The sequence below is a fragment of the Pelobates fuscus genome, chromosome 2, assembly GCF_036172605.1.
Source record: "Pelobates fuscus isolate aPelFus1 chromosome 2, aPelFus1.pri, whole genome shotgun sequence".
Lineage (NCBI taxonomy): Eukaryota > Metazoa > Chordata > Amphibia > Anura > Pelobatidae > Pelobates > Pelobates fuscus.
Genome location: NC_086318.1, coordinates 65,945,221 through 65,972,406, shown reverse-complemented (window position 1 = coordinate 65,972,406; position 27,186 = coordinate 65,945,221). Strand labels below are relative to the sequence as shown.

Sequence of the window (27,186 nt, the reverse complement as noted above, 5' to 3'; positions counted from 1 at the left end):
GCACTCTTATTTCTGTACTGTATCTATTGCTACTACTGCTTTGGTGAACTTGATGACAGAACGAACACAGGTAAGGTGCAACTTGCTGCTCTGCATTTAGAATGTATTTGAAATTTAGAATTTGTGATATTTGTGTGTTTTGGTTAGTGATGTGTGAATTTAATATTGCCATGCTTGATTGTCTGTTTGCCTATGTTGAATAGCATATAACGTACTATACATCTGTTGGGCGTAGGGCGTCATGAGCCGTTAGCAGTACAAACACAGAGTTGATCAGTTTGATTTTTACACTGAACAAACCATGTTAAATGGGCAAGCCAGACCCCTAAACCACTTCAGCTTGCTGAAGTGTTCTATGTGTGAGGTGTGTCCTCTTTTTTCATTTTATAAAAAGTGCAGATTTAAATAGAAATTTACACTTTTCTGAATTAACCTTATTACACTCTCCTGACTGGGGGCGCAATACTGGCCTTGCATGGGAGCTGGCAAACCACCTTGAGCCACTGCAATCAGGCAACCGGACCCTTGCAAATACCTCTCAGTGAGCTGCAGTAATTGAACAGCCACAGACAATTTGGGCTGGAGAGGGCGCGGGCTTGCAAGGGCAAGAGATCTTCAGCCTTTGCAAATGTATTTAAATATACCCCAATGACAAAATACATAATTAAATATATGCATGTTTTTATTAGGGGTGTATCTACTAAACATGTTATTTATTTGGGCAGTGGAGTGTCCCTTTAGGTGTAAATGACAATGTGACTTGTGTTGTTTTGTATGCCAATTAGTCCAACCTTATATCAGAAATCTGTGTGCGGGGGAGAAAACGATCATAAAAGTAAGAATCCCAAATGATTAGTTGTGATGATTTTTGATACCCTAAATAATTATATATTAAACTCATTCCATTTTTAAATTCATTTTACATTTCTCCTTAAATTGTATAATATTTAATCTGAATATTTACACACATTTTCACAAATAAAAAAAATGTAAAATGAAACCCTCAATATTGTGCAATAATGTGTCTAGTTTAACATCACATAATTGGCTGGAAAAATTCCAATATTTCCTCTTAATTTTCCCTCCCACCAATCGTATTGTGAATCAGTCTTTGTTATCACTGTGATCTTGTCACCAGCTTGAAATGGAAGGTCACCAGGCTGCAGACCTCCAAAAGGGTAGAGTGCTGTTGCAGTCTTGTCGCTCCGAGAGTTTCCTAGAGTAAAAAGACAACGTGAATACAACTCAAATGTTTTATTAAGCTTTCATGCATTTTACTTTGACTTAAATTATTTGTTGCCTGCAGAAAATATTCAACCATTAGCAGTACACATTATGGTTTTCCCACTATAAATAGAAATTATTCAAATTGTTCTTGCTATAATTCAGTACGTTTTATTATTTTTTGTTTTTAAATTTGATTTGTATTGAGGCATTTGTAAAAAAAAATACTATAATTTAATGTTAACAATGAGCTCAAATGATCTTACAGGGTAAAAAAGTTGTTCAAGTGGAGAAAGATTGACTGGTGTCAATGTCTTGATCTAGTAAAACTTATCAAAGAATAAAATAATTCAATGGGGAATCTATATAGTGTACAATTGAGAGTGTGGAATAGACTGAAGAACCACCACAATAGATGGACACTAAGCACCAAAACCAATTAATTTTATTGTAATGATTTTGGTTCATACATACTGTCCCCTTTTTCAGACAAAGTAAAACATGACCATTCCTGAGAAAAGGTGATGTTTACATTTGTCCCAAAATCAGACAGATAGCTACTAGAAGTATTTTATCCTTAAGACTTTAGAAAATTCTATATCTTTACATTCAACAAGCATTTGATTTGTAAAAGAATGCTGTACATGAGCCCTATGTAACCATATCGCTGGACAAAAGTCATCATTACTGTTGACATCCCCATAGGTTGACTGGCTGCATGGGGTAGACTAACCACTGTAACTGATCTAAACATTGACAGAAACACTCTAATGCTATAAATACATGTATTTTTTAATATATAAGTGTTTATTTAAGAAATCCCACGAAACTCATTTCTTTAGGGAAGTTTGGAGGATAAAAGCAGCATCAGTGTATGTCAGTGTAATTGATTGGATCAGTACCAAAGGGCAGCTTAGCGTAGATTTAAAGAGTTACTCCAAGCACATGGCCATTTCACTGAGTTGAAACGCTGCACAGTGCTTAACCCTTCTGGGGTGTCATTAGCCAGTCCTGATCAAGAGTCCTGGGGGGCTAACATGGATCCTATGCAACCAACTGGCATCAGACAGCCAATGGTGGCATGGCCCCCTTTTCACGATGCCCGTGTCCTCCATTTAGCCTGCACCCCCCTTCTCTCCCCCCCCTTCAGTGAGGTGGAATGATGTTGACAGTGGAGGATTGGGCTGCAGGGAGAACTTGGTCTTGGTGCTTTCTTTCTTTTTTTTTTATTTGGTTAGGGACTTCCTAGCACACTAAGGGTTACTCTAACCTAAACAGTGTTTTATGAAATTCTGTATTTTAGTTAGAATAACACTTAAAAGTGTAATAATGTTTACACTGGTTTTAAAAAGAAAGCTGTACTGAAAACACAACCATTACAACATTGTAATGGCCTTAGTGTTTATATATGGTCCAAAAAAATAACACACTTTATTGGTATATAAACCACAATAACAGCAGAAACACTTGGAGATCTTCCTGCCAAGAAGCCTGGAAAGTGCTATTTTTGTCAGAAGTCAGACCATGTGGTGCACTAAAAGATGTTGCCAGAAATGCATGTTTTGATTGACAGGTATTCATATTTCTCCAGACAGAATTGCTTTCCCACCTGCCAACAGCTGTAGATAAGCTGGAACCAATACACTGGACAAACATGTATTCTGTCCATCCACTCATCCTCCAAAATTCTAAACTGATTAGGCAAGTGAGCTAATACAGTTCAGGAAAAAAACAAGCCAACTATCGTGGTGTTAGTGACATGGATAACGTACAAACGGAATACACTCTGCATTTTATCAAACACAATACCGGTAAATAGAAATAAAACATGTATGTGGAATAGATACAGCATCAGTGTCATTTTATAAGTAATGCAAAAGAAATACATATATCACCAGCACACACTATTGGTGATCGAATTTGACATTCTTTTTCTTTTAGTGGTTTAGCTGTGGGTACCCCTCAGAGGTACATCGGATGACGGCTGACTCATCTCAAGAGGATCCACAAATTCATAGTGGCCCTTAGTTCACCCTAAAGTTAATCTTTAACTATATACGACTTTGCTGAATTCTTACACAAAGAAGCCCAGTGGAGAGTTTGCAGGGCACAGATCTAACATACATCATACTTGGAGATGAAGACCCCTACACTGGTCGCAACCACACTAGCAATCGTAAAAGAGCATGATTAGTAGCATTTTTATTAGTTTTTATTTTTTGCACATTCTTACATACAGGTGGTCATCATTTAGCGACCTGTTTTACGACGGCTCGCACTTACGACCAGGCTCTGGTGTGCATGTCTATGTTCGGGGAAACTTTACAGTGTTTCTACTACAGACACTCCTCACTTACTGACCGGGTTCCGTTCCTACGACCCAGTCATAGAACGAATTGGTCGGTAAGTGAGGAGTTAAGAGATTCCCTGCTCTGGTGCGCTTTTCTATGTTCGGGGGAAGTTTTCCCGAACATAGAAAAGCGCACCAGAGCAGGGAATCCCTTAACTCCTCACTTACCAACCAATTTGTTCTATGACTGGGTCGTGGGAACGGAACCCGGTCAGTAAGTGAGGAGTGTCTGTAGAACAAACACTGTAAAGAACAATTATACTAATCGGATAGTTGCAATTTGCAATTTATTGTATTTATTTTCTAACAAATGAATCAGTTACCATGCTGCTTCTAAAATTTGCAATTATTTACCCAATTAAGGCTTCGGTTTAATAAGTCTTCCTAAATTATTTAATACTCCTAGAAAATGTTCCCAAATTATTTACCTACCGAAGTCACCATTGAAGTCTATGGGAATTTTTTTAGATAAATAGTTTTTAAAGTTTTTATAACAGTAATGAATAATTTGGAAAGTTTATTAAATTGAGGCCCAAGTCAGATAAGCTCTATAACTGGAGACTTTCAAAACAGATTTGAGACTGGCCATTGCTACCCAAATCACTACTTAAAGCTTGTTTGTAGAAGCCCGGTAAGCCTTTTGAGAGTTTACAACCTTGAAAAACAACATAGACTGACAGACACATATTTCCTCCTCACTTTATTTTTCTAATAAAGTATTTCTGTTTATAACTAATTTTCCCATTAGTATTTAAAAATATGTTGTGAGAAAATGGTAATATGTTACGAATTCCCCATGTTTTTCTCAGTGTTCGCTAATATTTTACTTGGCTTTTTGTTAAAAAATCTGGGATTTTTGTAGCTTGGCTTCCCTACAATGTTTATTCTTTCATTGGGTTGTTGATATCACACCAAACTATTTAGAAAATATCATTAATCACTAAAACTTGTTGTTTTTTTTGTTTTGTTTTTACAACCTTTTACATTATTAATCCTAATTCAGTATTCAAAAATTAATATGGGAAAGTAGCCAATTCTCACTTTATTATGTTTTTTGACCCATCTGTTAATTGTAAAAAAAAAAAATAAAAAAAATGCTGCTGTGTACGTGCTGTTTTTTGCACATTCAGAACTAATGTGACAGAATCATACTGAAAACAGAATATAAAACCAAAACATATGGTTACAAAGTTTCCCATCTGATATAATCTGCTGCCCACAGATAAAAGATGAATGTTCTGCTACCACGAACGATAGTGGTCGAAAACACAATGCCAAATGTAGTGTGATGTTTCAATCAGCCCTTAGAAGTACCAATACATATAGAAATGTCCTGGTTGTTGTATAAAATGTGTCATGCTGTATATGGCCTTGTGGTTTACTACACTAACAAGTCACTGGTGTGTATCCATTTGTGTAAGCTCTTTGAGTGCACCAGTGATTACATTTTGTTTTTTATATCTGTCTGCTTACAACAGTCACATTTTTCATTGACAATTAAGTCCTCATAATGTTTAAAGCAAATATCATAAAAATACTGCCCTGGGATGAATTAGCTGGAAACCATGAGGAAAATAAATAAACAGACTCTGACCTGAGCAAAACCATTTAAACCAGAAAACAATAACCTATTCACAGATTTTTTTGAAGAAAATTAGATGATTAAAGGGACTATGTCTAGAATCCCTCTTTCTGATATCTTAATACTCTAACTGCTCTCTTGATGCACTGTAGGTGAAGATTTAAAAAAAAAAAAACTAGACAGGTGTCATAGTGTATGAAGTAAGAAGAAGAGCTTATTAAACCATAAGGACAAAACAATTGAATAAATTCAATGTTTCTGCCATACGACCTTAGTCATGTATAATATACATAAATACACCCAGTGACTAAATACCTGCAGAAACATAGGAGTTCACGCTTAAATAACAGCCGCATTACCAAATTATTATGTCATAATTGCAATCAGGTATGAAAGAGAATGTCTAAAGTACACAGGGGTTGCCATGGCAGCAGCACACAAACTAACCAGAGACAGTGGGCACAGCCAAACAAATGAATATATTCAAGTAGGACAGCGGTTAACACAAACAATAATGCTGTATGATGTAAACTGAGCCACCAGTTTTATATGGTAAACGGGTTGCTATGTCATGTAAAACAGGACAGCACATAGGATCATATCAATTAAGAACATAAGAGCCACTTAATCAAAATGTATATACATGTTGGGTGGCATGGTGTAATTTACAGAGGCAGTTATGATGTCAAGGACAAAGTCACAATTATATAGATTAAACAGGCAAGCATGTGCTGCCCTGGGACTCTGGTACACATGCCCAGGTTAGATAAAGCAGGGCATGTGTACCAGAGTCCCAGGGCAGTGTCACCACTATAGAAAGTGATGTTAAAGTTGTAACGTACACACTGGAAGAGGTAGAGGGGAGGTAGCCATAGCAACAGTAAACATTTGTAGTCACCAGGTTTGAAAGGGAAATGCACAGCAAATGTGCAACAGGCATAGAGTAGAGCAGGGCCGGACTGGGACAAAAATTCAGCCCGGGCATTTAAAGGCCCTAGGAGGGAAGTGGCTTGAGAAGATGCATGTTGTGTCATCACCAATGACATGCAAGCCTCTCCAAAGTGGGTATATCTGTTTAATGCCCCCAGGACAGCCGATGTGTAGTGTGGGGGGCATAGGGATGTGTGTGTGGGGGGGAGAGGATAGTAGATGTTGTGTGAGAGGGGGACATGGGGCTACAGGGTGTGAGATGAGGTCATGGGACTGCTGGGTGTGAGAGGGGGGCATGGGGCTGCTGGGTGTGCGAGGGCGACATGAGGCTGCTGGGTGATAGAGGGGGAGACGGGCTGCTGGGTGATGGGGCAGGAGCAGCGGTAGGTGAAGGAGGATAGGTTAGGGGGAGAGATGGGCTGCTAGGTGTCAGAAGGGGAGACGGGGTTGCTGGGTGTGAGGGGGCAGGGGGCGTAGGGGCTGCTACGTGAGAGGGGGCAAAGGCTGCTGGGTAAGAGGGAGGGCAGAGGCTGCTGGGTAAGCGGTGGCAGGGGCTGCTGGGTGATAGTGGGCAGGGCTGCTGAGTGAGAGGGGGGCAGGGGCTACTGGGTGAGTGGGGCCTGCTGGGTGAGTGGGGGCATGGGCTGCAGGGTGAGGGTGTAGGGGCTGCAGGGTAAGAGGGTGATACTGAGTGAGGGTGGGTAGGGGCTGCTGGGTGAGAGGGGGCTGCAGGGTGAGTGGTGGCAGGGGCTGCTGGGTGAGAGGGAGCTACTGAGTGAGAAGGGGCAGGGGCTGCTGGGTGAGAGAGAACTGCAGGGTGAGTGGTGGCAGGGGCTGCTGAGTGAGTGGTGGCAGGGGCTGCTCAGTTAGGGGGCATGGGCTGCTCAGTTAGGGGGCATGGGCTGCTGGGTGAGTGAGGGGGGCTACTTAGTGAGGGCGAGCTAATGGGTGAGAGGGCTACTGGCTGAGAGGGGATTGGGGCTACTGAGTGAGGGGAAGCTTCTGGGTGAGAGGGGGTATAGGCTACTGAGTGAGAGGGGAGCTGCTAGGTGAGGGGGGGGGGCAAGGGTGGCTGGGTTTATTTCCCCAGCCCCTTCCTTACCTTGAGCTTTCGTAGGAGGAAGAGGAGCCGGCAAGGAATCATATTCCTTGATGGTCTAATGGATGAGGTATCTGGTCTAAACCCCTAGGAGGTGTAGACCATGTGCACTGGGTTCGCACAGTGCATCAGGCTGTACAGCCCGCACAGGACCATACAGTGTGCAGGCCCTGAGAGAGATCTATAGCTCCCTCTATGGGCTGGAAGTCAGGAAGCACCAGCCCTAAAGTTGCTGGCTGGGAAGATCCCTTGATCTCCCCTGCTGGCCTCAGCCCCTGGCCATTGTGGTCTGATGGCCAGTCCAGGCCTGGAGTAGAGAGACAAAATAAAGGAGTTCTCTTATCATAAAGTGAAAATAGGACCCAAATTGCACCCAGAGCACAATAAACAATGAATATTAAAATAAAAAAGACATAAAGATAGACCAAAATATGTCAATACAACACATATACTACTCTTGGGGGAGGAGCATACAGGGCCCAAAAATAGTTTAATCAAAACTGTTTTCTTTTAATCAGATATCATAAAGAAAAACTATAGAAACGTTTCACTATACTTTCATAGTCAGACATAAAAACAAACAGTATAATTGAGCAGAAATGATATCAACCAAACTCTCTTTTTAATCCATTGGATTATAAAGAGTCTAGTGTGTATATCCAAAATTTCTCACACTTGAGAAGAACATTTTCTCTTTCTCCACCTCAACATGTGGGCTACACAGAATCAATAATACAAAATCTGGTCTGAGACTCAAAGTGGCCACAGGTAGAAAAATGCTCAGGCACAGGGAGGTCAAGTTTTCTAGTGAGTATCATGGACTTGTGTTTAGATGCACCCTCCTATGCATGGTTGTCTTATTGAGACTAGGTTGGTGTCTAATGGAGCGGGGAAGCAAATTGTGCAGCACAAGATCTTGAAGTAGAGTATCAGAGGTGCGTTTACAAACCGAAGATAGACACAGGTTTTCAGCATAGCGTAGAGGCCTGCATGGAACATACTTGTATATTAGTGAGGATAGAATTTTAAATTGAGCCCTATCTCTTAATGGAAGCCAATGTCAGGACTGATTTAGAAGGGGGGGGGAGGCATTGAGTGAGCTGGAAATGCGTAAGATCAGTGAGAAGCAGATTTCAATAATCAAGGCAGGAGATGATAGCAGCACGTATGAGCACCTTAGCCACATCCTGGGTTAGCAATGTATTTAATATGGACAGGATTTGGTGATTGGATGTGACAGTTGAAGATGTTGGTAGTGCTGTTGACTTGGGAGTAGTAGCATTTGAAGAATAAAAGATGAGATGTTCTGTATTCTTGGGAGTAGTAGCATTTGAAGAATGAAAGATGAGATGTTCTGTATTCGAGAGATTGAGTTTAAGGCATTAAGCTGCCATCCAGTTAAAAGAAAAATAGAGGCAGTAAGAGACACGATTCAAGAGAAAGATCAGGAGAAGACTGATAGATCTGAGTATCATCAGCATAGATGTGATATAGAAAGCCAAAGGAACCGATTAATTTAGCAAGGAAGACAATATAGATTGAGATTAGTTGGGGAGAGAGAACAGAACCTTGGGAAACACAAACAAAGAGGGTGTTGTGGAGTAGAGGAAAGACCAGAAAATTAGACAATTAAATAACCCTGGGAGAATTAGGAGGAAAACCAAGAAAGAACAGAGTCTCAGAGACTGAGGTTATGAAAGATGAGAATAAGATGTTGATGTTCAATGGTGTCAAAAGCACCAGAAAGGTCAAGGAGATATAGAAGGGAGTAATGACTCCACACTGAAGCGGGTCAGGCAGAGAGTTAGATTCGAGAAAATTGGTCAGTCTCTTGTCCACAACTCTCTCAAGGATCTTGGAGACATTAGTAGGGAGATAGCGCTGTATTTGGATGGGCAGAGTGGGTCAAGGTTGACCTTTTTGCAGTTTTGGTTATTTCTTGAATGGTAAAGGAAATACAGAAACACACTAAAAACACACTAGAAGAGAAGGATAGAAAAAATATTGAGCAAGAGAAGGAAACAGAGTGCCAGTTACATGTGATGGAATAGGATCAAGGGAACAGATGCTGGGGTGGGAGGAGTGAAGCAGATGTGATCGAGCATAGGATAGAGGAGGGAGAGGAGTGGGGCTGGGGGAAGTGTTGATAGAGGTAGGAGGGAGATTTGAGAGCTTTCCCTTATTGAAGCAATCTTGTCAATGAAGTGAGTTGTGAAGTTTGGAGAGGTCAGGTTAGTAGGAGGAGGCGCAGCAACAGGGCGAAGAAGAGCATTTAAAGTGTGAAAGAGATGTTTGGGTACTCGGAAGAATGTGGTTATGAGCATATTGAAACCAAGAGGCTGCACTCACCTGAACATGCATACATTGTAATGTGCTGCTGTGGCCAATTCATACAACATACAAGATCCAGCGCACTCGCTCATTCACTAAACAGCAACTTCAAGTCTCACAGAATATAATAGTTTTATTTAGAAACACCTCACCTAGGCAAGAAATAATAGGGGTTTAGTTACAGTACATGATCATACATTGCATAAGCCTGCCACAACGTTAATGTACCCCATTCTTGGCAGGGTCAACTCTAGCAATCTAATGCCTGCTCTTATGAGAGCATAGTCACCCTGTTACTGGTACCTCATTCAAGGGCCCTATTTAACCATGACCTGCAGAGAGTCCCAGAAGGAAGCATTTTCCAAGTAAGTGGATTACCTCATGAGAACAGGCATTAGATTGCTAGAGTAAAAGCTGCCAAGAACGGGACACATTGACGTTGTGGAAGGCTTATGCAATATATGATCATATACTGTAAATAACCCCCCCATTATTGTTTGCCCAGATTAGGTGTTTTTAAATAAAACTGTTACATTCTGTGAGACTTTAAATTGCTGTTTAGTGACTGAGTGAGTGTGCTGGAACTTGTATGTTGTATGAGCATATTGAAGTAATTTTATTTGGAAGAGAAAAGAGCCAAAGTGGAGCATTGCACAATTTTAAAGTGGAGGAAATCATATGCAGAATGAGACTTTTTCCTGCAGCGTTCAACAGTTCTGGAACATTTTTGGAGGTATTGGGAAAGCTTGGTATGCCAAGGTTGTAACTAGGGTTGCTTACTATGTGTAAATGTAGGAGATGCCATGTTCATGTCTAGTTCAGAGGATAAGGTGGAGTTTTACAGGGAGGTTGCAGAGTAAGGCCAGAGTTAGGTGTTATAAGTTGTGTATGGGGTAAGCCTATACCAAAGGTCAACTGATGATGGTCAGATTGAGGAAATGGAATGATGAGATTAGAGGTTAGTAGTGATGTCGCGAACACAAAATTTTCGGTTCGCGAACGGCGAACGCGAACTGCCGCAAACGTTCGCGAAAAGGCAAACCGGGCGAACCACCATAGACTTCAATGGGCAGGCGAATTTTAAAACCCACAGGGACTCTTTCTGGCCACAAAAGTGATGGAAAAGTTGTTTCAAGGGGAATAACACCTGGACTGTGGCATGCTGGAGTGGGATCCATGGCAAAACTCCCATGGAAAATTACACAGTTGATGCAGAGTCTGGTTTTAATCCATAAAGGGCAGAAATCACCTAACATTCCTAAATCACAATGGATATGGATTGACACCTGACATATGACATATTGACACCTTGACATATGGATTGACACCTGTCCTCAGAGACCCTGATACACACTGACACAGAGCAGAATAGAGACTGTTCCCCCTACATAGGGTCACTTGGCAGATATGGATTTACACCTGTCCTCAGAGCCCCTGATAAACACTGACACAGAGCAGAATAGGGACTGTTCACCCTACATAGGGTCACTTGGCAGGTTTGGATTGACACCTATCCTAAGGATCCCTGATACACACTGACACAGAGCAGAATAGGGACTACATAGGGTCATTTGGCAGATATGGATTGACACCTGTCCTCAGAGACCTAATTGTGTAATAATAATAATACTATTACCTATTTTATAATATTGGCAGGGGCAAGGAAATTCCCTCTAAATAGATGGGTATAGGCAGAGAGTATAGAGACCGGAGTGATAAAGTGTCAATAAGGTGATATAAAGTTAAATGTATCACAGACACACATCCACCCTTTCTCTTAGCTAGTTTCCAGAAATGCTGGATAGGTAGAAGGGCCATAAAGACTCAGAGAGGTCTAAGAAGAATCCTCTAAACTAGCCCTAATCTCCTTAAACACCTTCAAGGGTGTTCTAAGCTAAAGCTCAATCTAAACGTTTAGATGACTGCCTGATTTCCCATCACAGATGCTAGCTAGGAATAACAGTGTGCAAGGCAAAGAGTGGGTCTAAGTGCCCATAGTGCAGTAAAGTGTCCCTAGTGAAGTGAAAAAGAGAATAACGAGCTGGCGCCCAAGAGAATAACGAGCTGGCGCCCTATCAGGGGATGTGTATATGGCATCGATTTTAGGAACCAGGAGATGGAAAAAGATTCTTGGTCGGTCCTCCTATTTCAAATTTGGGGCACTGCGCGTGCAATCTAATGTGCCACCAGATAGGAGTGGTGTGATAAGTAGTACTATTCTAATCCCTGTTATGTGCCTTTTTTTTGGTTTGGTTTTTGAAGCCACAGTGCAGCACCAGAGGGCCGAAAAATTAGGCATGTACACATGCCTGAAAAATTAGGTATTGTAGCAGCGGCCATAAAAAATTATGTTTGTTTCCCAGGCAGAAAGTGCCCTAAAACATTGCGGCTTGAACCCTAGTTGGTGGCGGATAAGTCACGCAAATCAACCGGCATTCAGAGCTATAATACAGCAGCGTGTGGACCATTTCTAGCCCAAGGCAGCTCATCTCATCAGGCCTTTTTTAGTCGAATGTCAGTCCCTTCGGGATCCATCCCTCATTCATCTTAATAAAGGTGAGGTAATCTAGACTTTTTTGACCTAGGCGACTTCTCTTCTCAGTGACAATACCTCCTGCTGCACTGAAGGTCCTTTCTGACAGGACACTTGAAGCGGGGCAGGCCACTGGTCAAGCCTGCACACCCAGTAGTCAAGGGGTTAATCGCTCCTCAGAGTGTTGATATCTGCAGTTAAGGCTAGGTAGTCTGCTACCTGTCGGTCGAGTCGTTCTCTGAGGGTGGATCCCGTAGGTCTGTGTTGATGCTTAGGAGTTAAAAAGCTCTGCATGTCCTCCATCAACAACACGTCTTTAAAGCGTCCTGTCCTTGCCGGCGTGGTCGTCAGTGGTGTATCCTGGTTTTGTGCTGCCCTAGGCAGGACAAAACTCAGGCGCCCCCCTCCCGCCCGCACCACCCCCACCCTTCCCCCGCCCCGCCTTCTAAATACACACACACACATTCACTTACAGATACGCATACACTCGCTAACAGAAACACACACTCGCTAACAGAAACACACACTCGCTAACAGAAACACACACACACTAACAGACACACTCACACTCACTAACAGACACACACTCACTAACAGACACACACTCACTAACAGACAGACACACACACACAATAACAGACAGACACACACACACACTAACAGACAGACACACACACACACTAACAGACAGACACACACACACACTAACAGACAGACACACACACACACTAACAGACAGACACACACACACACTAACAGACAGACACACACACATTCACACACACACACACTAACAGACATTCACACACACACACACACTAACAGACATACACACATACTCACTTTTTTAACACTTTTTTTTATTTTTTATTTACCCCCCCCAGCCTCCTTACCTTTGGGAATGCTGGGGGGTTCCTATTTCTCCCTGGTGGGCCGGTGGCTGCTGGGCTGGGCGATCGGGCGGCACTGCCTGGCGGGCGGGCGGGCGGCCGGCCGGCGAGGGAGCACTTCCTCTGAGCTGTCTGCTCAGCTCCCTCGCGCGCCGCACAGTGAGGCTGGGAGGCGGAGCCGGAATATGACGTCATATTCCGGCTCCCAGCCTCACTGTGCGGCGCGCGAGGGAGCTGAGCAGACAGCTCAGAGGAAGTGCTCCCTCGCCGGCCGCCCGCCCGCCCGCACTGCCCAGCAGAACGCCCAGACGGCATGTCAGTTAGCCGCAAGGCTAACAAGGCATTTGCCCTGGGCGTTTGGGGGCGGCTTTTTTTGCCGCCCCCTGGAAAATGCCGCCCAAGGCAAATGCCTTGTTTGCCTCGCGGCTAATACGCCCCTGGTGGTCGTGGGAGGAGGAGGATGACTTTCACCTCTTCCCCTGTTAGATTCCCGTTGTGCTGTGACATCACCCTTATACGCTGTGTAAAGCATACTTTTTAATTTATTTTGCAAATGCTGCATCCTTTCCGACTTGTTGTAATTTGGTAACATTTCCGCCACTTTCTGCTTATACCGGGGGTCTAGTAGCGTGGACACCCAGTACAGGTCGTTCTCCTTCAGCCTTTTTATACGAGGGTCCCTCAACAGGCACGACAGCATGAAAGACCCCATTTGCACAAGGTTGGATGCCGAGCTACTCATTTCCAGTTCCTCCTCCTCAGTGATCTCAATGAAGGTATGTTCTTCCCCCCAGCCACATACAACACCACGGGTACCAGATAGGTGACAACGAGCACCCTGGGATGCCTGTTGTGGTTGGTCTTCCTCCTCCTCCTCAAAGCCACATTCCTCCTCTGACTCCTCTTCCTCGCAATCCTCTTCCAGCATTGCCGCAGGTCCAGCAAGCGATGCTGATAAGGCTGTTTCTGGTGGTGATGGTGCCCACAACTCTTCCTCTTCCTCTTCACGCTGATTTACGGCCTGATCCAGCACTCTTCGAAGGGCACGCTCCAGGAAGAAAACAAATGGTATGATGTCGCTGATGGTGCCTTCGGTTCGACTGACTAGGTTTGTCACCTCCTCAAAAGGACGCATGAGCCTACAGGCATTGCGCATGAGCGTCCAGTAACGTGGCAAAAAAATCCCCAGCTCCCCAGAGGCTGTCCTAGCACCCCGGTCATACAAATATTCATTAACGGCTTTTTCTTGTTGGAGCAGGCGGTCGGACATTAGGAGTGTTGAATTCCAACGTGTCGGGCTGTCGCAAATCAAGCGCCTCACTGGCATGTTGTTTCGCCGCTGGATATCTGAAAAGTGCGCCATGGCCGTGTAGGAATGCCTGAAATGGCCACACACCTTCCTGGCCTGCTTCAGGACGTCCTGTAAGCCTGTGTACTTATGCACAAAGCGTTGTACGATCAGATTACACACATGTGCCATGCACGGCACATGGGCCAACTTGCCCAACTTCAATGCCGCCAACAAATTTGTTCCGTTGTCACAAACCACTTTGCCGATATCCAGTTGCTGTGGAGTCAGCCACTTTTCCACCTGTGCGTTCAGGGCGGACAGGAGTGCTTGTCCGGTGTGACTCTCTGCTTTCAAGCAAGTCAAACCCAAGACGGCGTAACACTGCCGTACCCGGGATGTGGAATAGTACCTGGGGAGCTGGGGGGGGGGTGCCGTTGATGTGGAGCAAGGCGCAGCAGCAGAAGAGGACTTAGCCGAGGAGGTTATGGAAGAGGATGGAGTTGAGGAGTAGAGGAGGTGGCAGCAGGCCTGCCTGCAAGTCGTTGCGGTGTCACCAACTCCTCTGCAGAGCCACGCATTCCATGCTTGGCAGCCGTCAGCAGGTTTACCCAATGCACAGTGTAGGTGATATACCTGCCCTGACCATGCTTTGCAGACCAGGTATTGTATGGTAAAAGCTGGCGGGCTAATAGTTCAGAAGAGCCAGCTGTCAGACGCTGGGCAAGGGGGTGACTTTGTGACATTGGCTTCTTACGCTCAAACATGTCCTTGACAGACACCTGACTGTGGGCAGATGAGCGGGAACTGCTCAAGGCGAGAGACGGAGTGGCGGATGGTTGAGAGGGGGCAAGGAGGACAGCAGTGGTTGACGTGGCTGAAGATGCTGGACCAGGAGGAGGATGGCGGCTTTGAGTTTGTGTGCTGCTTGTACTCATGTGCTGATCCCATAGGTGTTTGTGATGTGTGATCATGTGCCTTCGCAAAGCAGTTGTACCTAGGTGGGTGTTGGACTTCCCACGACTCAGTTTCTTTTGGCACAGGTTGCAAATGGCATCGCTGTGGTCAGAGGCAGACACACCAAAAAAATGCCACACTGCTGAGCTCTGCAATGACGGCATTCTGGTGGTGGACACAGCATGCGTTGATTGGCGTGCTGTCGGGCTGACCCCAGGTGCCGATGCATGCTGTCTGACTGTGCCACTAGCTCCTTGCGATGACCTCCCCCTGCTTCCAACACGTCTCCTCCTCCTCCTCTCTGTCTCCCCATCTGAACTTTCGCCCTGTTCTTCTTCTTGCCGAGCGGGCACCCACGTGACATCCATGGACGCATCGTCATCATCAACTGCTTCACTTGTATCTGACAACTCAGCAAAGGAAGCAGCAGTGGGTACATCATCATCATCATCACACCGTACGTCCATGTGTGTAATTCTGCCTGCCTGAGATATATCCCTGTTATCTACATCCTCTGGCAATAATGGTTGCGCATCACTCATTTCTTCAAACGGATGTGTAAATAACTTCTCTGACAGATAAAGTGAAGCGGCTGTGGTGCTAGTGTTGGTGGTGGCGGCAGGCGGGTGAGTGGTATCTTGAGAGGTGCCCGAAGCTAAGCTGGAGGGGGCTGGTGCGTCAAGGTTCCGAGCGGAAGCTGTAGAAGATTGGGTGTCCTGTGTTAGCCAGTCAACTATGTCCTCAGAACTTTTCAAGTTCAGGGTACGTGGCCTCTGAAAACTGGGCATTATTCTAGGGCAAAAGGGAATCACAGCACTACGACCACGATGGCCCCTGCGGGGTGGCCTGCCTCTGCCTGTCATTTTTTTTTTATTAGTGGTACTATGCGTGCAAGCTAGTGTGTGAATACGACTAACTGCTATTCAATCTATAACAGTGAAATTTTTTTTTTTTTTAAATCAACGCTATTGTGACACCAGATATGAGAGGCAATGTGCACTTGCAGAGGTTGGCATAGTACACGCTGAAGGCCTGACACCCGATTTAAGGACACTGACTGCTATTACCTTACAGTGAAAAACGTTTTTTCTTTTTAAAGGCACGCTATAGAGACACCAGATATGAGTGGCAAAGTGCACTTGTAGAGGTTGGCAGAGCACACGCTGAAGGCCTGACACCCACTTTAAGGACACTGACTGCTATTAGCTTACAGTGAAATACTTTTTTTCTTTTTAAAGGCATGCTATAGTGACACCAGATATGAGTGGCAAAGTGCACTTGCAGAGTTGGCAGAGCACACGCTGAAGGCCTGACACCCGCTTTAAGGACACTGACAGCTATTAGCTACCAGTGAAATACTTTTTTTTCTTTTTAAAGGCACGCTATAGTGACACCAGATATGAGTGGCAAAGTACACTGGCAGAGGTTAGCAGAGTACACGCTGAAGGCCTGACACCCAGACGCTTGCAGACAACTAACTGCTATTCAATCTATTACAGTGAAAAAATGTTTTTTGTTTTTAAATACAAGCTTAAGCTATTGTGACACCAGATATGAGTGGTGGCACTGGGCAAGTGGGCACAGTATCCACTGTGAGCCTGACACAGAAGCTGGCAGGCAGGCAACTGCAATTACATTACACAAAAAAAAAAAAGCAGACTGATATTCTAGCCCTAAAAAGGGCTTTTTGGGGTGCTGTCCTTACAGCAGAGATCAGATGAGTCCTTCAGGATTGTAGTGGACACTGAATACCCTAGCCTAGCTATCAATTTCCCTATCAAATGAGCAGCAGCTACACTTTCCCAGCTTCAGCTTCAGAATTAATCTAAAATGGATGCTGTACAGGAGGTAGGAGGGTCTGGAAGGGAGGGTCTGCTGCTAATTTGCTGGAATGTGTCTGCTGACCGTGAGGCACGGGGTCAAAGTTTACTCAATGATAACGAATAGGGGGCGGATCGAACCGCGCATGTGTTCGCCCGCCGTGGCGAACGCGAACACGCTATGTTCGCCGGGAACTATTCGCCAGCGAACAGTTCTGTACATCACTAGAGGTTAGTAAAGATGAGATCAAGAATGTTTCCAGTTGAACTGCATACAAACATATAAAATGTAACAAAGAAATACACTACTGAAACAGAGTTATAATCGTAAAAAATAGTGGTACTCAGAACACGAAGAAACACCCCTTGCAGCTATCGGAAATATAAGTAGCAAGTACAAAAGAAAACAGAGTCACAGTGTTGCATAAGTTAAGATCTACATATCACGTGAACAATTGTGCAATATGTTTATTTTTAATGTGCCACGTTGGCACACATGGTTTAATGCATACATTAAGAGGTCATACTGTGTTTTGTAATGCAGTGCTAATTTTTTTTTTAAATGATATTTTTTTTAAACAAATATAGCCTTATCAGCTCACACAAGATGGTGCTAAAGTGCCACACAGCCTGCAAGCAGCGTGTACAGTAATACCTTCTACTCATCCTCCAAAGTTCAGCCGTGATCTCAGCAAATAATGCTCTCTTTCATGTTCAGAATGACTCTTGACATTTGTCTATTTTCTATATTGTGCTTTTTATAAACCATAAAGGTCCCTAAAGCTTTATTTTATGAACAGAAGCATGTCCGCATTATTTTTATTATCCATATCAGGTAGTCATATACAGGAAAAGCACAGCACGAAACGGCTTATCATATTGCGGCTCGTGTTGAAGTTTATTATAGAAGAGAAAGCAGATACAGATTTTGTAACGAACAGCAGAAAGAATTTCATATGGACACCAGTCTTTCCTAGACGTATTAGTGGATACTCTATTACCGTGGGCATCTGGTTATTGTTACTATATAGACATCAACAAGTGAAATCGGAAAACTATATAAGATTAAAATGTCATCTATATGTTTTGAAGCATTTTTGTCTGTACAAACTTAATTTTTTAGAATAATACTATAGAATATTTCAATCATTGGTGTATTATAGTATAGTAACATTTTTCACTGACGGTAGATTGTAATGTACTGTATTCCATTGTTATTGAAGTTTTTTTATAGACAGACCTGCTATTGATTTTTATAGATATCAAGAAATGATGGTTGACGATAAGCAATAATAAATTGACTGGCTATTTTTTTTAATACGTTATATAGACAAATAATAAAAAAAGATTAAAATGATAAAATATTTACCTTTTAAAATTGCTAATGTGGATACTTGGCATTAGGCAGGAGCACTTCCACTTGTCTAGGAATGAGCAGTAATCATTGTTTCAAGTAAAAATAAATAGTAAATAAAAATAATACTGAATAATTTGCTTCCTACTTAATCTTCGTATTGCCATATGGAAAGTTGAGTAAGCATATTGTTCATCTCTTTTGTATTTAACAGTTAGAGCACTTATATAGGCAATGCTTAGCTGTCAGAAGTGGCAATGGGACAGAAACCACACAACACTAAATTAATTTTAGAACAAATTAAAGGGACACTATAGTCACCAGAACAACTACAGCTTAATGTAGTTGTTCTGGTGAGTATAATCATTGGCATTTTCATGCACAGTAAGCAGCCCTGCCGTTCAGCGTCACCCACGCACTGCATGGAGACACTGAATTTTCCTCATAGAGATGCATTTATTCAATGCATCTCTATGAGGAGGTGCTGATTGGCCAAAACTGTGTTTGGTCCCGCCCCCTTGCCGATTTTAGCCAATCCAATGCTTTCCCTATGGGACAGCATTGGATTGGCTAAAAATCTGCAATTCTGATGATGTCACCAAGGGGATGGGGCCAGCACCAGCAGACCCGTGGAGAGCTGAAGCTGAGTTTTAACCCATTCTGAGGGGGTTAAGGGGGGGAGCAAGCCCCTAAATGGTGGGTTTTCACTATAGGGTCAGGAATACATGTTTGTGTTCCTGACCCTATAGTGTTCCTTTAAGAATATGCTTGCTTAAATTGCTAAATGTGCTGCTGTTAAGGAGTCTCTCTTTGTTGTCATCCCTGAATTTTGCCACCTGTGCGGATGCAGATAAAAAAATAATCAATTTGCAGTCCTTAGCATTCAGACTATTGTAAAGCACAACTGGACATAGGGCTAACCTCAGCAAACTATTACCAATTATTTGTACTAGTTTGAGAAACATCTTTTTTGCATGAGATTACTCTGGATCCACCAACGTCCTCTGGGTGACAGCCGGGTGCATCTCAAGAGCGAAAAGCATTTCACTGCTGCAGGACAGTAGCAATGTTGAAAGGACAAAGTAACTTACCGTATATACTAGAGTATAAGCCGACCCGAATATAAGCCGAGGCCCCTAATTTTACCCCAAAAAACTGGGAAAACTTATTGACTCGAGTATAAGACTAGGGTGGGAAATGCAGCAGCTACTGGTAAATTTCTAAATAAAATTAGATCCTAAAAAAAATATATTAATTGAATATTTATTTACAGTGTGTGTATAATGAATGCAGTGTGTGTATAATGAATGCAGTGTGTGTGTATGAGTGCAGCGTGTGTATGAGTGCAGCGTGTGTATGAGTGCAGCGTGTGTATGAGTGCAGCGTGTGTATGAGTGCAGCGTGTGTGTGTGTGCAGCGTGTGTGTGTGTGCAGCGTGTGTGTGTGTGTGCAGCGTGTGTGTGTGTGCAGCGTGTGTGTGCAGCGTGTGTGTGTAAGTGCAGTGTGTGCAGTGTGTGTGTGTGTGTGTATGAGTGCAGTGTGTGTGTGTGTATGCAGGGCCGCCATCAGGGGGTGACAACCATAACGGTTGTCACGGGCCCGGCGGCCCTGGGGGGCCCGGCGGCCCTGGGGGGCCCGGCCGCCCGGGCCCCACGTGTAGCGCATGCTGATGGGGCCCATCGGGTGGCCCACTCACTTAGGGCCACCCCATGGGCCCTGTATCTTCAGGGGCCCGGTCAGCGCTGCGGCCGTGCAATAGCGCGACCGGGCCCCTTAAAAAAAAATCCCAACCGCAAAGTACTGCTGGGAGGAAGTGGCCGTCACTTCCTCCCAGCTCCCTCCCCTCCCCTCCCCTCAGCACCGCGCGGGAGGCAAGAAGGACAGGCCTGCAGCCCGCAGGAGCCACGCCGACTCCCAACAGCCACAGCCTTCCACCTGCAAAAAAAGGTAAGAAAAATTAGCTGTATTTGTGTATGTATGTCTGTGTGTATGTCAGAATGTCTGTATGTATGTTAGAATGTCTGTGTGTATGTTAGAATGTCTGTGTGTATGTTAGAATGTCTGTATGTATGTTAGAATGTCTGTACGTATGTCAGAATGTCTGTGTGTATGCCAGAATGTCTGTATGTATGTCAGTAAGTCTGTGTGTATGTCAGAATGTCTGTGTGTATGTCAGTATGTCTGTACGTATGTCAGTATGTCTGTATGTCTGTACGTATGTCAGTATGTCTGTACGTATGTCAGTATGTATGTAAGAATGTCTGTATGTCTGTATGTCAGTATGTCTGTACGTATGTCAGTATGTCTGTGTGTATGTCAGAATGTCTGTACGTATGTCTGTGTGTATGTTAGTATGTCTGTATGTATGTCAGAATGTCTGTGTGTATGTCAGAATGTCTGTGACTGTCTGTGTGTGTATGTCAGTATGTCTATATGTATGTATGCCAGTATGAATTAATGTATGTCTGTGTGTACGTATGTGATGTCGGTGTATGTGTGTGTAAGTCCTCATGCATGTGTGTCTGTATGTATGTATGTTAGTATGTGTCTATCTGTCACTATGTATGCCTGTGTGTCTGTATATGTGTGTATGTCTCAGTATGTGTGTGTCAGTACGTATGCCTATATGCGTGTATTTCTGTTTCAGTATGTGTGTCTGTTAGTATGTATTTTTTTGTGTGTGTGTGTGTCTGTGTCCTTTTGTATCAGTGTGTTTTTTTGTGTCTGTGTGTATTCCTGTGGGCGGGATTTGGAGGCGGACCCTGTGGGCGGGATTGGAGGCGGGCCCCAGGGGGCCCAGACCCTGAGCTGAGTTAGGGGCCCCAAAATTTCTGGTGGCGGCCCTGTGTGTATGAGTGCAGTGTGCAGTGTGTGTGTTCAGTGTGTGTGTGTGTGTATGAGTGCAGTGTGTGTGTGTGTGTGTTGCAGTGGTGGGGGGGTGGGCAATTTTATTATTTTATTTATTATTATTTTTTATTATTTATATTATTTTCATTAGTATTTCTTATTATTATTTTTTATTTTCGTCCCCCCTCCCTGCTTGATACATGGCAGGGAGGGGGGCTCCTTCCCTGGTGGTCCAGCATTGGTAGTTCAGTGGGGGGGAGAGGGGGCTGGCAGAGATCTTACTTACCCGTCCTGCAGCTCCTGTCAGCTCCCTTCTCCTCCGCGCTGTCCGGTCAGCTCTTCTGTCAGCTCACACTGTAAGTCTCGCGAGAGCCGCGGCTCTCGCGAGACTTACAGTGGGAGCTGACCGAGGTGCTGAACGGACGGCGCAGAGGAGAAGGGAGCTGACAGGAGCTGCAGGACGGGTAAGTAAGATCTCTGCCAGCCCCCTCTCCCTCAGTCTGTATTATGGCAATGCAAATTGCCATAATACAGACTATAGACTCGAGTATAAGCCGAGTTCCGTTTTTTCAGCACATAAAATGTGCTGAAAAACTCGGCTTATACTCGAGTATATACGGTAAGCCTAAAGAAGCATATAGTTTGCAATACTCTTTTTTGAAAATAATATTTGAGATAAAATGGATGATTTTGGTACTCAATATTAGGTTTCTGAGGACATTTTCTGTGATCTGCCAGATAAGAATTTTAAAATATTTCAGATCCATGTTTCACATTATTAAAACCTGCAGAGAGGCCAAAGAGGATTATAAGTAAATAAACACCATTCAGTATAGGTCTAATTTTATCACATGACAGGAGGCTTCGTATTTTGCATAAATCTTTCTTTTCTAACTCCATAGCAGCAAAGAAAAGAGTGACATAACTAAAAACTAGAGATGTCCCGAACAGTTCGCCCGCCGCGGCGACCGCGAACAAGCTATGTTTGCTGGCGAATAGTTCGGGACATCTCTACTGAGAACCAATCACAATGCAGTATAGCGTATAAGAGGTGTAACATATGACATAATTTCCTCTTTCTTTGCTGCTCCATCACAAGATAAGTACAGATTGTGGTTTATTCCTCTCTGTCCTTACACGTCTACTGTATTTCATACCATAATTGTTCTACTATTACTATTGTATTATTGTTCTATTATCTTCTATATTCCTGTTGTTATTTTTTGGGGGACTATCCCCTCTATTCTGGGGTTCCCCCCTGGCTCTGGAAACTTGCTTATGTCCCTATCCCTTTGCAAGAGATCTTACCGGCATTCTCGCCATCTTCACCTCTACTTCCCAGCGTCAGTTTGCTCTTGCAGTATTTCCCTCCTTTTCCCTCCATTCGCACGTTTTATTCGCGTTGCGAACAGCACTTTGACCGTTCATTCACATATATTAGTTTCTTTTGCCGAACGCCTAGCGTTCAGCAAATTTCCCACGAACGCCTTGTTCGTGGACCGAACACCCGCACCATCTATTGGCGCGCACGTTCGGCTAATTCGTGCGCACGAACGCCCGGCGTTCGTGTAATTCCCTTTTGTCGCCTAGCATCTAGGGGAGGTACTAAAACCTCCCCATTTTAACTGACTTCAGTAGGGCGGCCATTTTAAACGGCTACTACTGTCCTGTTGCAGACTCCTGTGAGTTATTACAGCCAGATACTCTGGAATACTCTCCTGAAAGCCATTTTCTTTATCACAGCTCACTGTGGGACCAGTATCAGGTTAGTGCTTTGCACTTGGGGTCGGTTTAAGCCAGTTGATTTATCCTTATTCTGGCAGGGGTGAGCCCCCATTCACATGCTGCTGAACGGACCTGTCCATGCAGGATTCTGAATTCCTGGGTGAGCCCCAGTGACAGCCCTCATCACCTCATTTGACCTTCCAGTCGCTTAATCCTCTCAGGTTAACCATACCTAATTTTATACCACCCCCTGGTCCCCAGGCCTCTCCAAGTCTTTGTGCCACAAGTGCCCTCACGCATATCCACTGGGTGATCCCTGAGTGTGAGTTTAACACCATGGAAGAATCGCAAAACCCCTCAGATCTCCAGGCCATGATTGCAGCAGCTGTAGCTGTGTCCATGGAAAATGCCTTTGCTAAGTCGTTCCAATTGGAACAAGAGGCATCTAAGCCTATTCCAAAACGGGCTCATTATGGGGCGGATTCTAAGGACTCCCATTCCTCCAGGGAGCGCTCCCACCCCCCTAAGCGCCATTGGAAAGGCGAGGCCATGGGACCACGTAAGTCCAAAGGAAAAGCCCCTGCTAAACGCAGAAGAGACACGAGCAGGTCATCCCAAAAACCTGCTCAAGCCTCCTCTGGGGAAGCTGACGCAGGACCATCACACACCCTAGCCGTGGTGGACAAATGGCAGGCGGCTGACTCCGACCAGGAGGAATCCGACTGGGACTCCACTGCCAACTCTGACCCTTATCTGGTAAGGGAACAGACCCTGGGTGAGCCCCAGGACTCTGTGGCCACATCCTTGGATACTCCACAAGAGGGTTCAGAGATATTTCTGGACAACTCTGGCCACCGAATGTTCGATCCAAGGAACATTCGCCATCCCCGTTCGGAAGAATGGACACCACCCGCACAATTGACCAGATTCATGCACTTCTGGCTCCGGAAGTCTCTAGACAAGGAGGTGAGAAAACATATGAGATCTGAATGTGAATTTCCGCAAATGTTCGCGAACGGGCAAACCGGGCGAACCGCCATAGACTTCAATATGCAGGCAAATTTTAAAACCCACAGGGACTCTTTCTGGCCACAATAGTGATAGAAAAGTTGTTTCAAGGGGACTAACACCTGGACTGTGGCATGCCGGAGGGGGATCCATGGCAAAACTCCCATGGAAAATTACATAGTTGATGCAGAGTCTGGTTTTAATCCATAAAGGGCATAAATCACCTAACATTCCTAAATTGTTTGGAATAACGTGCTTTAAAAAATCAGGTATGATGTTGTATCGATCATGTAGTGTAAGGGTTACGCCCGCTTCACAGTGACAGACCAAACTCCCTGTTTAACGCACTGCAAACAACCGCAAACAATCCATTTGCGCAACCGCAAACTCCCCATTTGCACAAGGTTGGATACCAAGCTAGCCATGTCCCGTTCCTTGTCCTCACTGATGTCATTGAAGGTCTCTTCCTCCACTCAGCCACGTACAACACCAAGGGTCCCCGAAAGGTGACAACAAGCCCCCTGGGACGCCTGCTGTGTTTGGTCTTCCACCTCCTCAAAGCCACCTTCCTCCTCTGACTCCTCAGACTCCTCTCTCTGCGTTATTATAAGGTGTGTTAAGTAGTACTATTCCTATCAGTTTAATCCCTGTTACGTTCCCTATCAGGGGATGTGTATATGGCATCGATTTAAGGAACCGGGAGATGGAAAAAGATGCTTGGTTGGTCCTCCTACTTCAAATTTGGGGCACTGCGCGTGTAATTTAATGTGCCACCAGATAGGAGTGGTGTGTTAAGTAGTACTATTCTTATCAGTTTAATCCATGTTACGTCCCCTATCAGGGGACGTGTATATGGCATAGATTTTAGGAACCGGGAGATGGAAAAAGATGCTTGGTCGGTCCTCCTACTTTAAATTTGGGGCACTGCGCGTGCAATCTAATGTGCCACCAGATAGGAGTGGTGTGTTAAGTAGTACTATTCTTATCAGTTTAATCCCTGTTACGTCCCCCTCATCAGGCTATTTTTAGTCGAATGTATCGCCCACTGTCAGTCCCTTCGGGATCCATCCCTCATTCATCTTAATAAAGGTGAGGTAATCTAGACTTTTTTGACCTAGGCGACTTCTCTTCTCAGTGACAATACCTCCTGCTGCACTGAAGGTCCTTTCTGACAGGACACTTGAAGCGGGGCAGGCCAGAAGTTCTATCGCTCAGGCCACAGGTCAAGCCTGCACACCCAGTAGTCAAGGGGTTCATCGCTCCTCAGAGTGTCGATATCTGCAGTTAAGGCGAGGTAGTCTGCTACGTGTCGGTCGAGTCGTTGTCTGAGGGTGGACCCGGAAGGGCTGTGGCGATGCGTAGGACTTAAAAAGCTCCGCATGTCCTCCATCAACAACACGTTTGTAAAGCATCCTGTCCTTGCCGGCGTGGTCGTGGGAGGAGGAGGATTACTTTCACCTCTTCCCCTGTGAGATTCCCGTTGTGCTGTAACATCACCATTATATGCTGTGTAAAGCATACTTTTTAATTTATTTTGGAACTGTTGCATCCTTTCCGACTTGCGGTAATTCGGTAACATTTCAGGCATTTTCTGCTTACATTGGGCGTCTAGTAGCATGGACACCCAGTACAGGTCGTTCTCCTTCAGCCTTTTTATACGAGGGTCCCTCAACAGGCACGACAGCATGAAAGACCCCATTTGCACAAGGTTGGATGCCGAGCTACTCATGTCCCATTCCTCGTCCTCAGTGATCTCACTGAAGGTATGTTCTTCCCCCCAGCCACGTACAACACCACGGGTACCAGATAGGTGACAATGAGCACCCTGGGATGCCTGTTGTGGTTGGTCTTCCTCCTCCTCCTCCTCCTCCTCCTCCTCAAAGCCACATTCCTCCTCTGACTCCTCTTCCTCACAATCCTCTTCCAGCGTTGCCGCAGGTTCAGCAAGCGATGCTGATAAGGCTGTTTCTGGTGGTGATGGTGACCACAACTCTTCCTGCTCATCTACAGCGTGATCCAGCACTCTTCGCAGGGCACGCTCCAGGAAGAAAACAAATGGTATGATGTCGCTGATGGTGCCTTCGGTGCGACTGACTAGGTTTGTCACCTCCTCAAAAGGACGCATGAGCCTACAGGCATTGCGCATGAGCGTCCAGTAATGTGGCAAAAAAATTCCTAGCTCCCCAGAGGCTGTCCTAGCACCCCGGTCATACAAATATTCATTAACAGCTTTTTCTTGTTGGAGCAGGCGGTCGAACATTAGGAGTGTTGAATTCCAACGTGTAGGGCTGTCGCAAATCAAGCGCCTCACTGGCATGTTGTTTCGCCGCTGGATATCGGCAAAGTGAGCCATGGCCGTGTAGGAACGCCTGAAATGGCCATACACCTTCCTGGCCTGCTTCAGGACGTCCTGTAAGCCTGGGTACTTATGCACAAAGCGTTGTATGATCAGATTACACACATGTGCCATGCACGGCACATGTGTCAACTTGCCCAAATTCAATGCCGCCAACAAATTTCTTCCGTTGTCACAAACCACTTTGCCGATCTCCAGTTGGTGCGGAGTCAGCCACTGATCCACCTGTGCATTCAGGGCGGACAGGAGTGCTGGTCCAGTGTGACTCTCTGCTTTCAGGCAAGTCAACCCCAAGACGGCGTGACACTGCCATATCCAGGATGTGGAACAGTACCTGGGGAGCTGGGGGAGTGCCGTTGATGTGGAGCAAGACGCAGCAGCAGAAGAGGACTCAGCCGAGGAAGTTATGGAAGAGGATGGAGTAGGAGGAGTAGAGGAGGTGGCAGCAGGCCTTCCTGTAAGTCTTGGCAGTGTCACCAACTCCTCATTTCATGCTTGGCAGCCGTCAGCAGGTTTACCCAATACGCAGTGTAGGTGATATACCTGCCCTGACCATGCTTTGCAGACCAGGTATCAGTGGTCAGATGGACCCTTGCCCCAACACTGTGTGCCAGACATGCCATTACTTCCTTTTGCACAATCGAGTACAGGTTGGGGATTGCCTTTGTGCAAAGAAATTTCGTCCGGGTACCTTCCACTGCGGTGTCCCAATAGCTACAAATTTTTGGAACGCCTCAGACTCCACCAGCTTGTATGGTAAAAGCTGGCGGGCTAAGAGTTCAGACAAGCCAGCTGTCAGATGCCGGGCAAGGGGGTGACTTTGTGACATTGGCGTCTTACGCTCAAACATGTCCTTGACAGACACCTGACTGTGGGCAGATGAGCAGGAACT

At 44.9% G+C, this 27,186-nt stretch overlaps 1 protein-coding gene across 2 annotated transcripts in view; it reads right to left on the bottom strand.

The window, feature by feature from the left end:
- Positions 1-458: 458 nt before the first annotated feature.
- Positions 459-27,186, bottom strand: part of SH3YL1 (SH3 and SYLF domain containing 1) — a 139,294-nt gene continuing 112,566 nt past the window's right edge. For both annotated transcript variants that reach the window (XM_063442217.1, XM_063442216.1), the window contains exon 10: positions 459-1,216. In XM_063442217.1, coding sequence (XP_063298287.1) covers positions 1,026-1,216 — 191 coding nt within the window. In that variant the 3' untranslated portion in view covers positions 459-1,025. The remainder of the gene's footprint in view (positions 1,217-27,186) is intronic.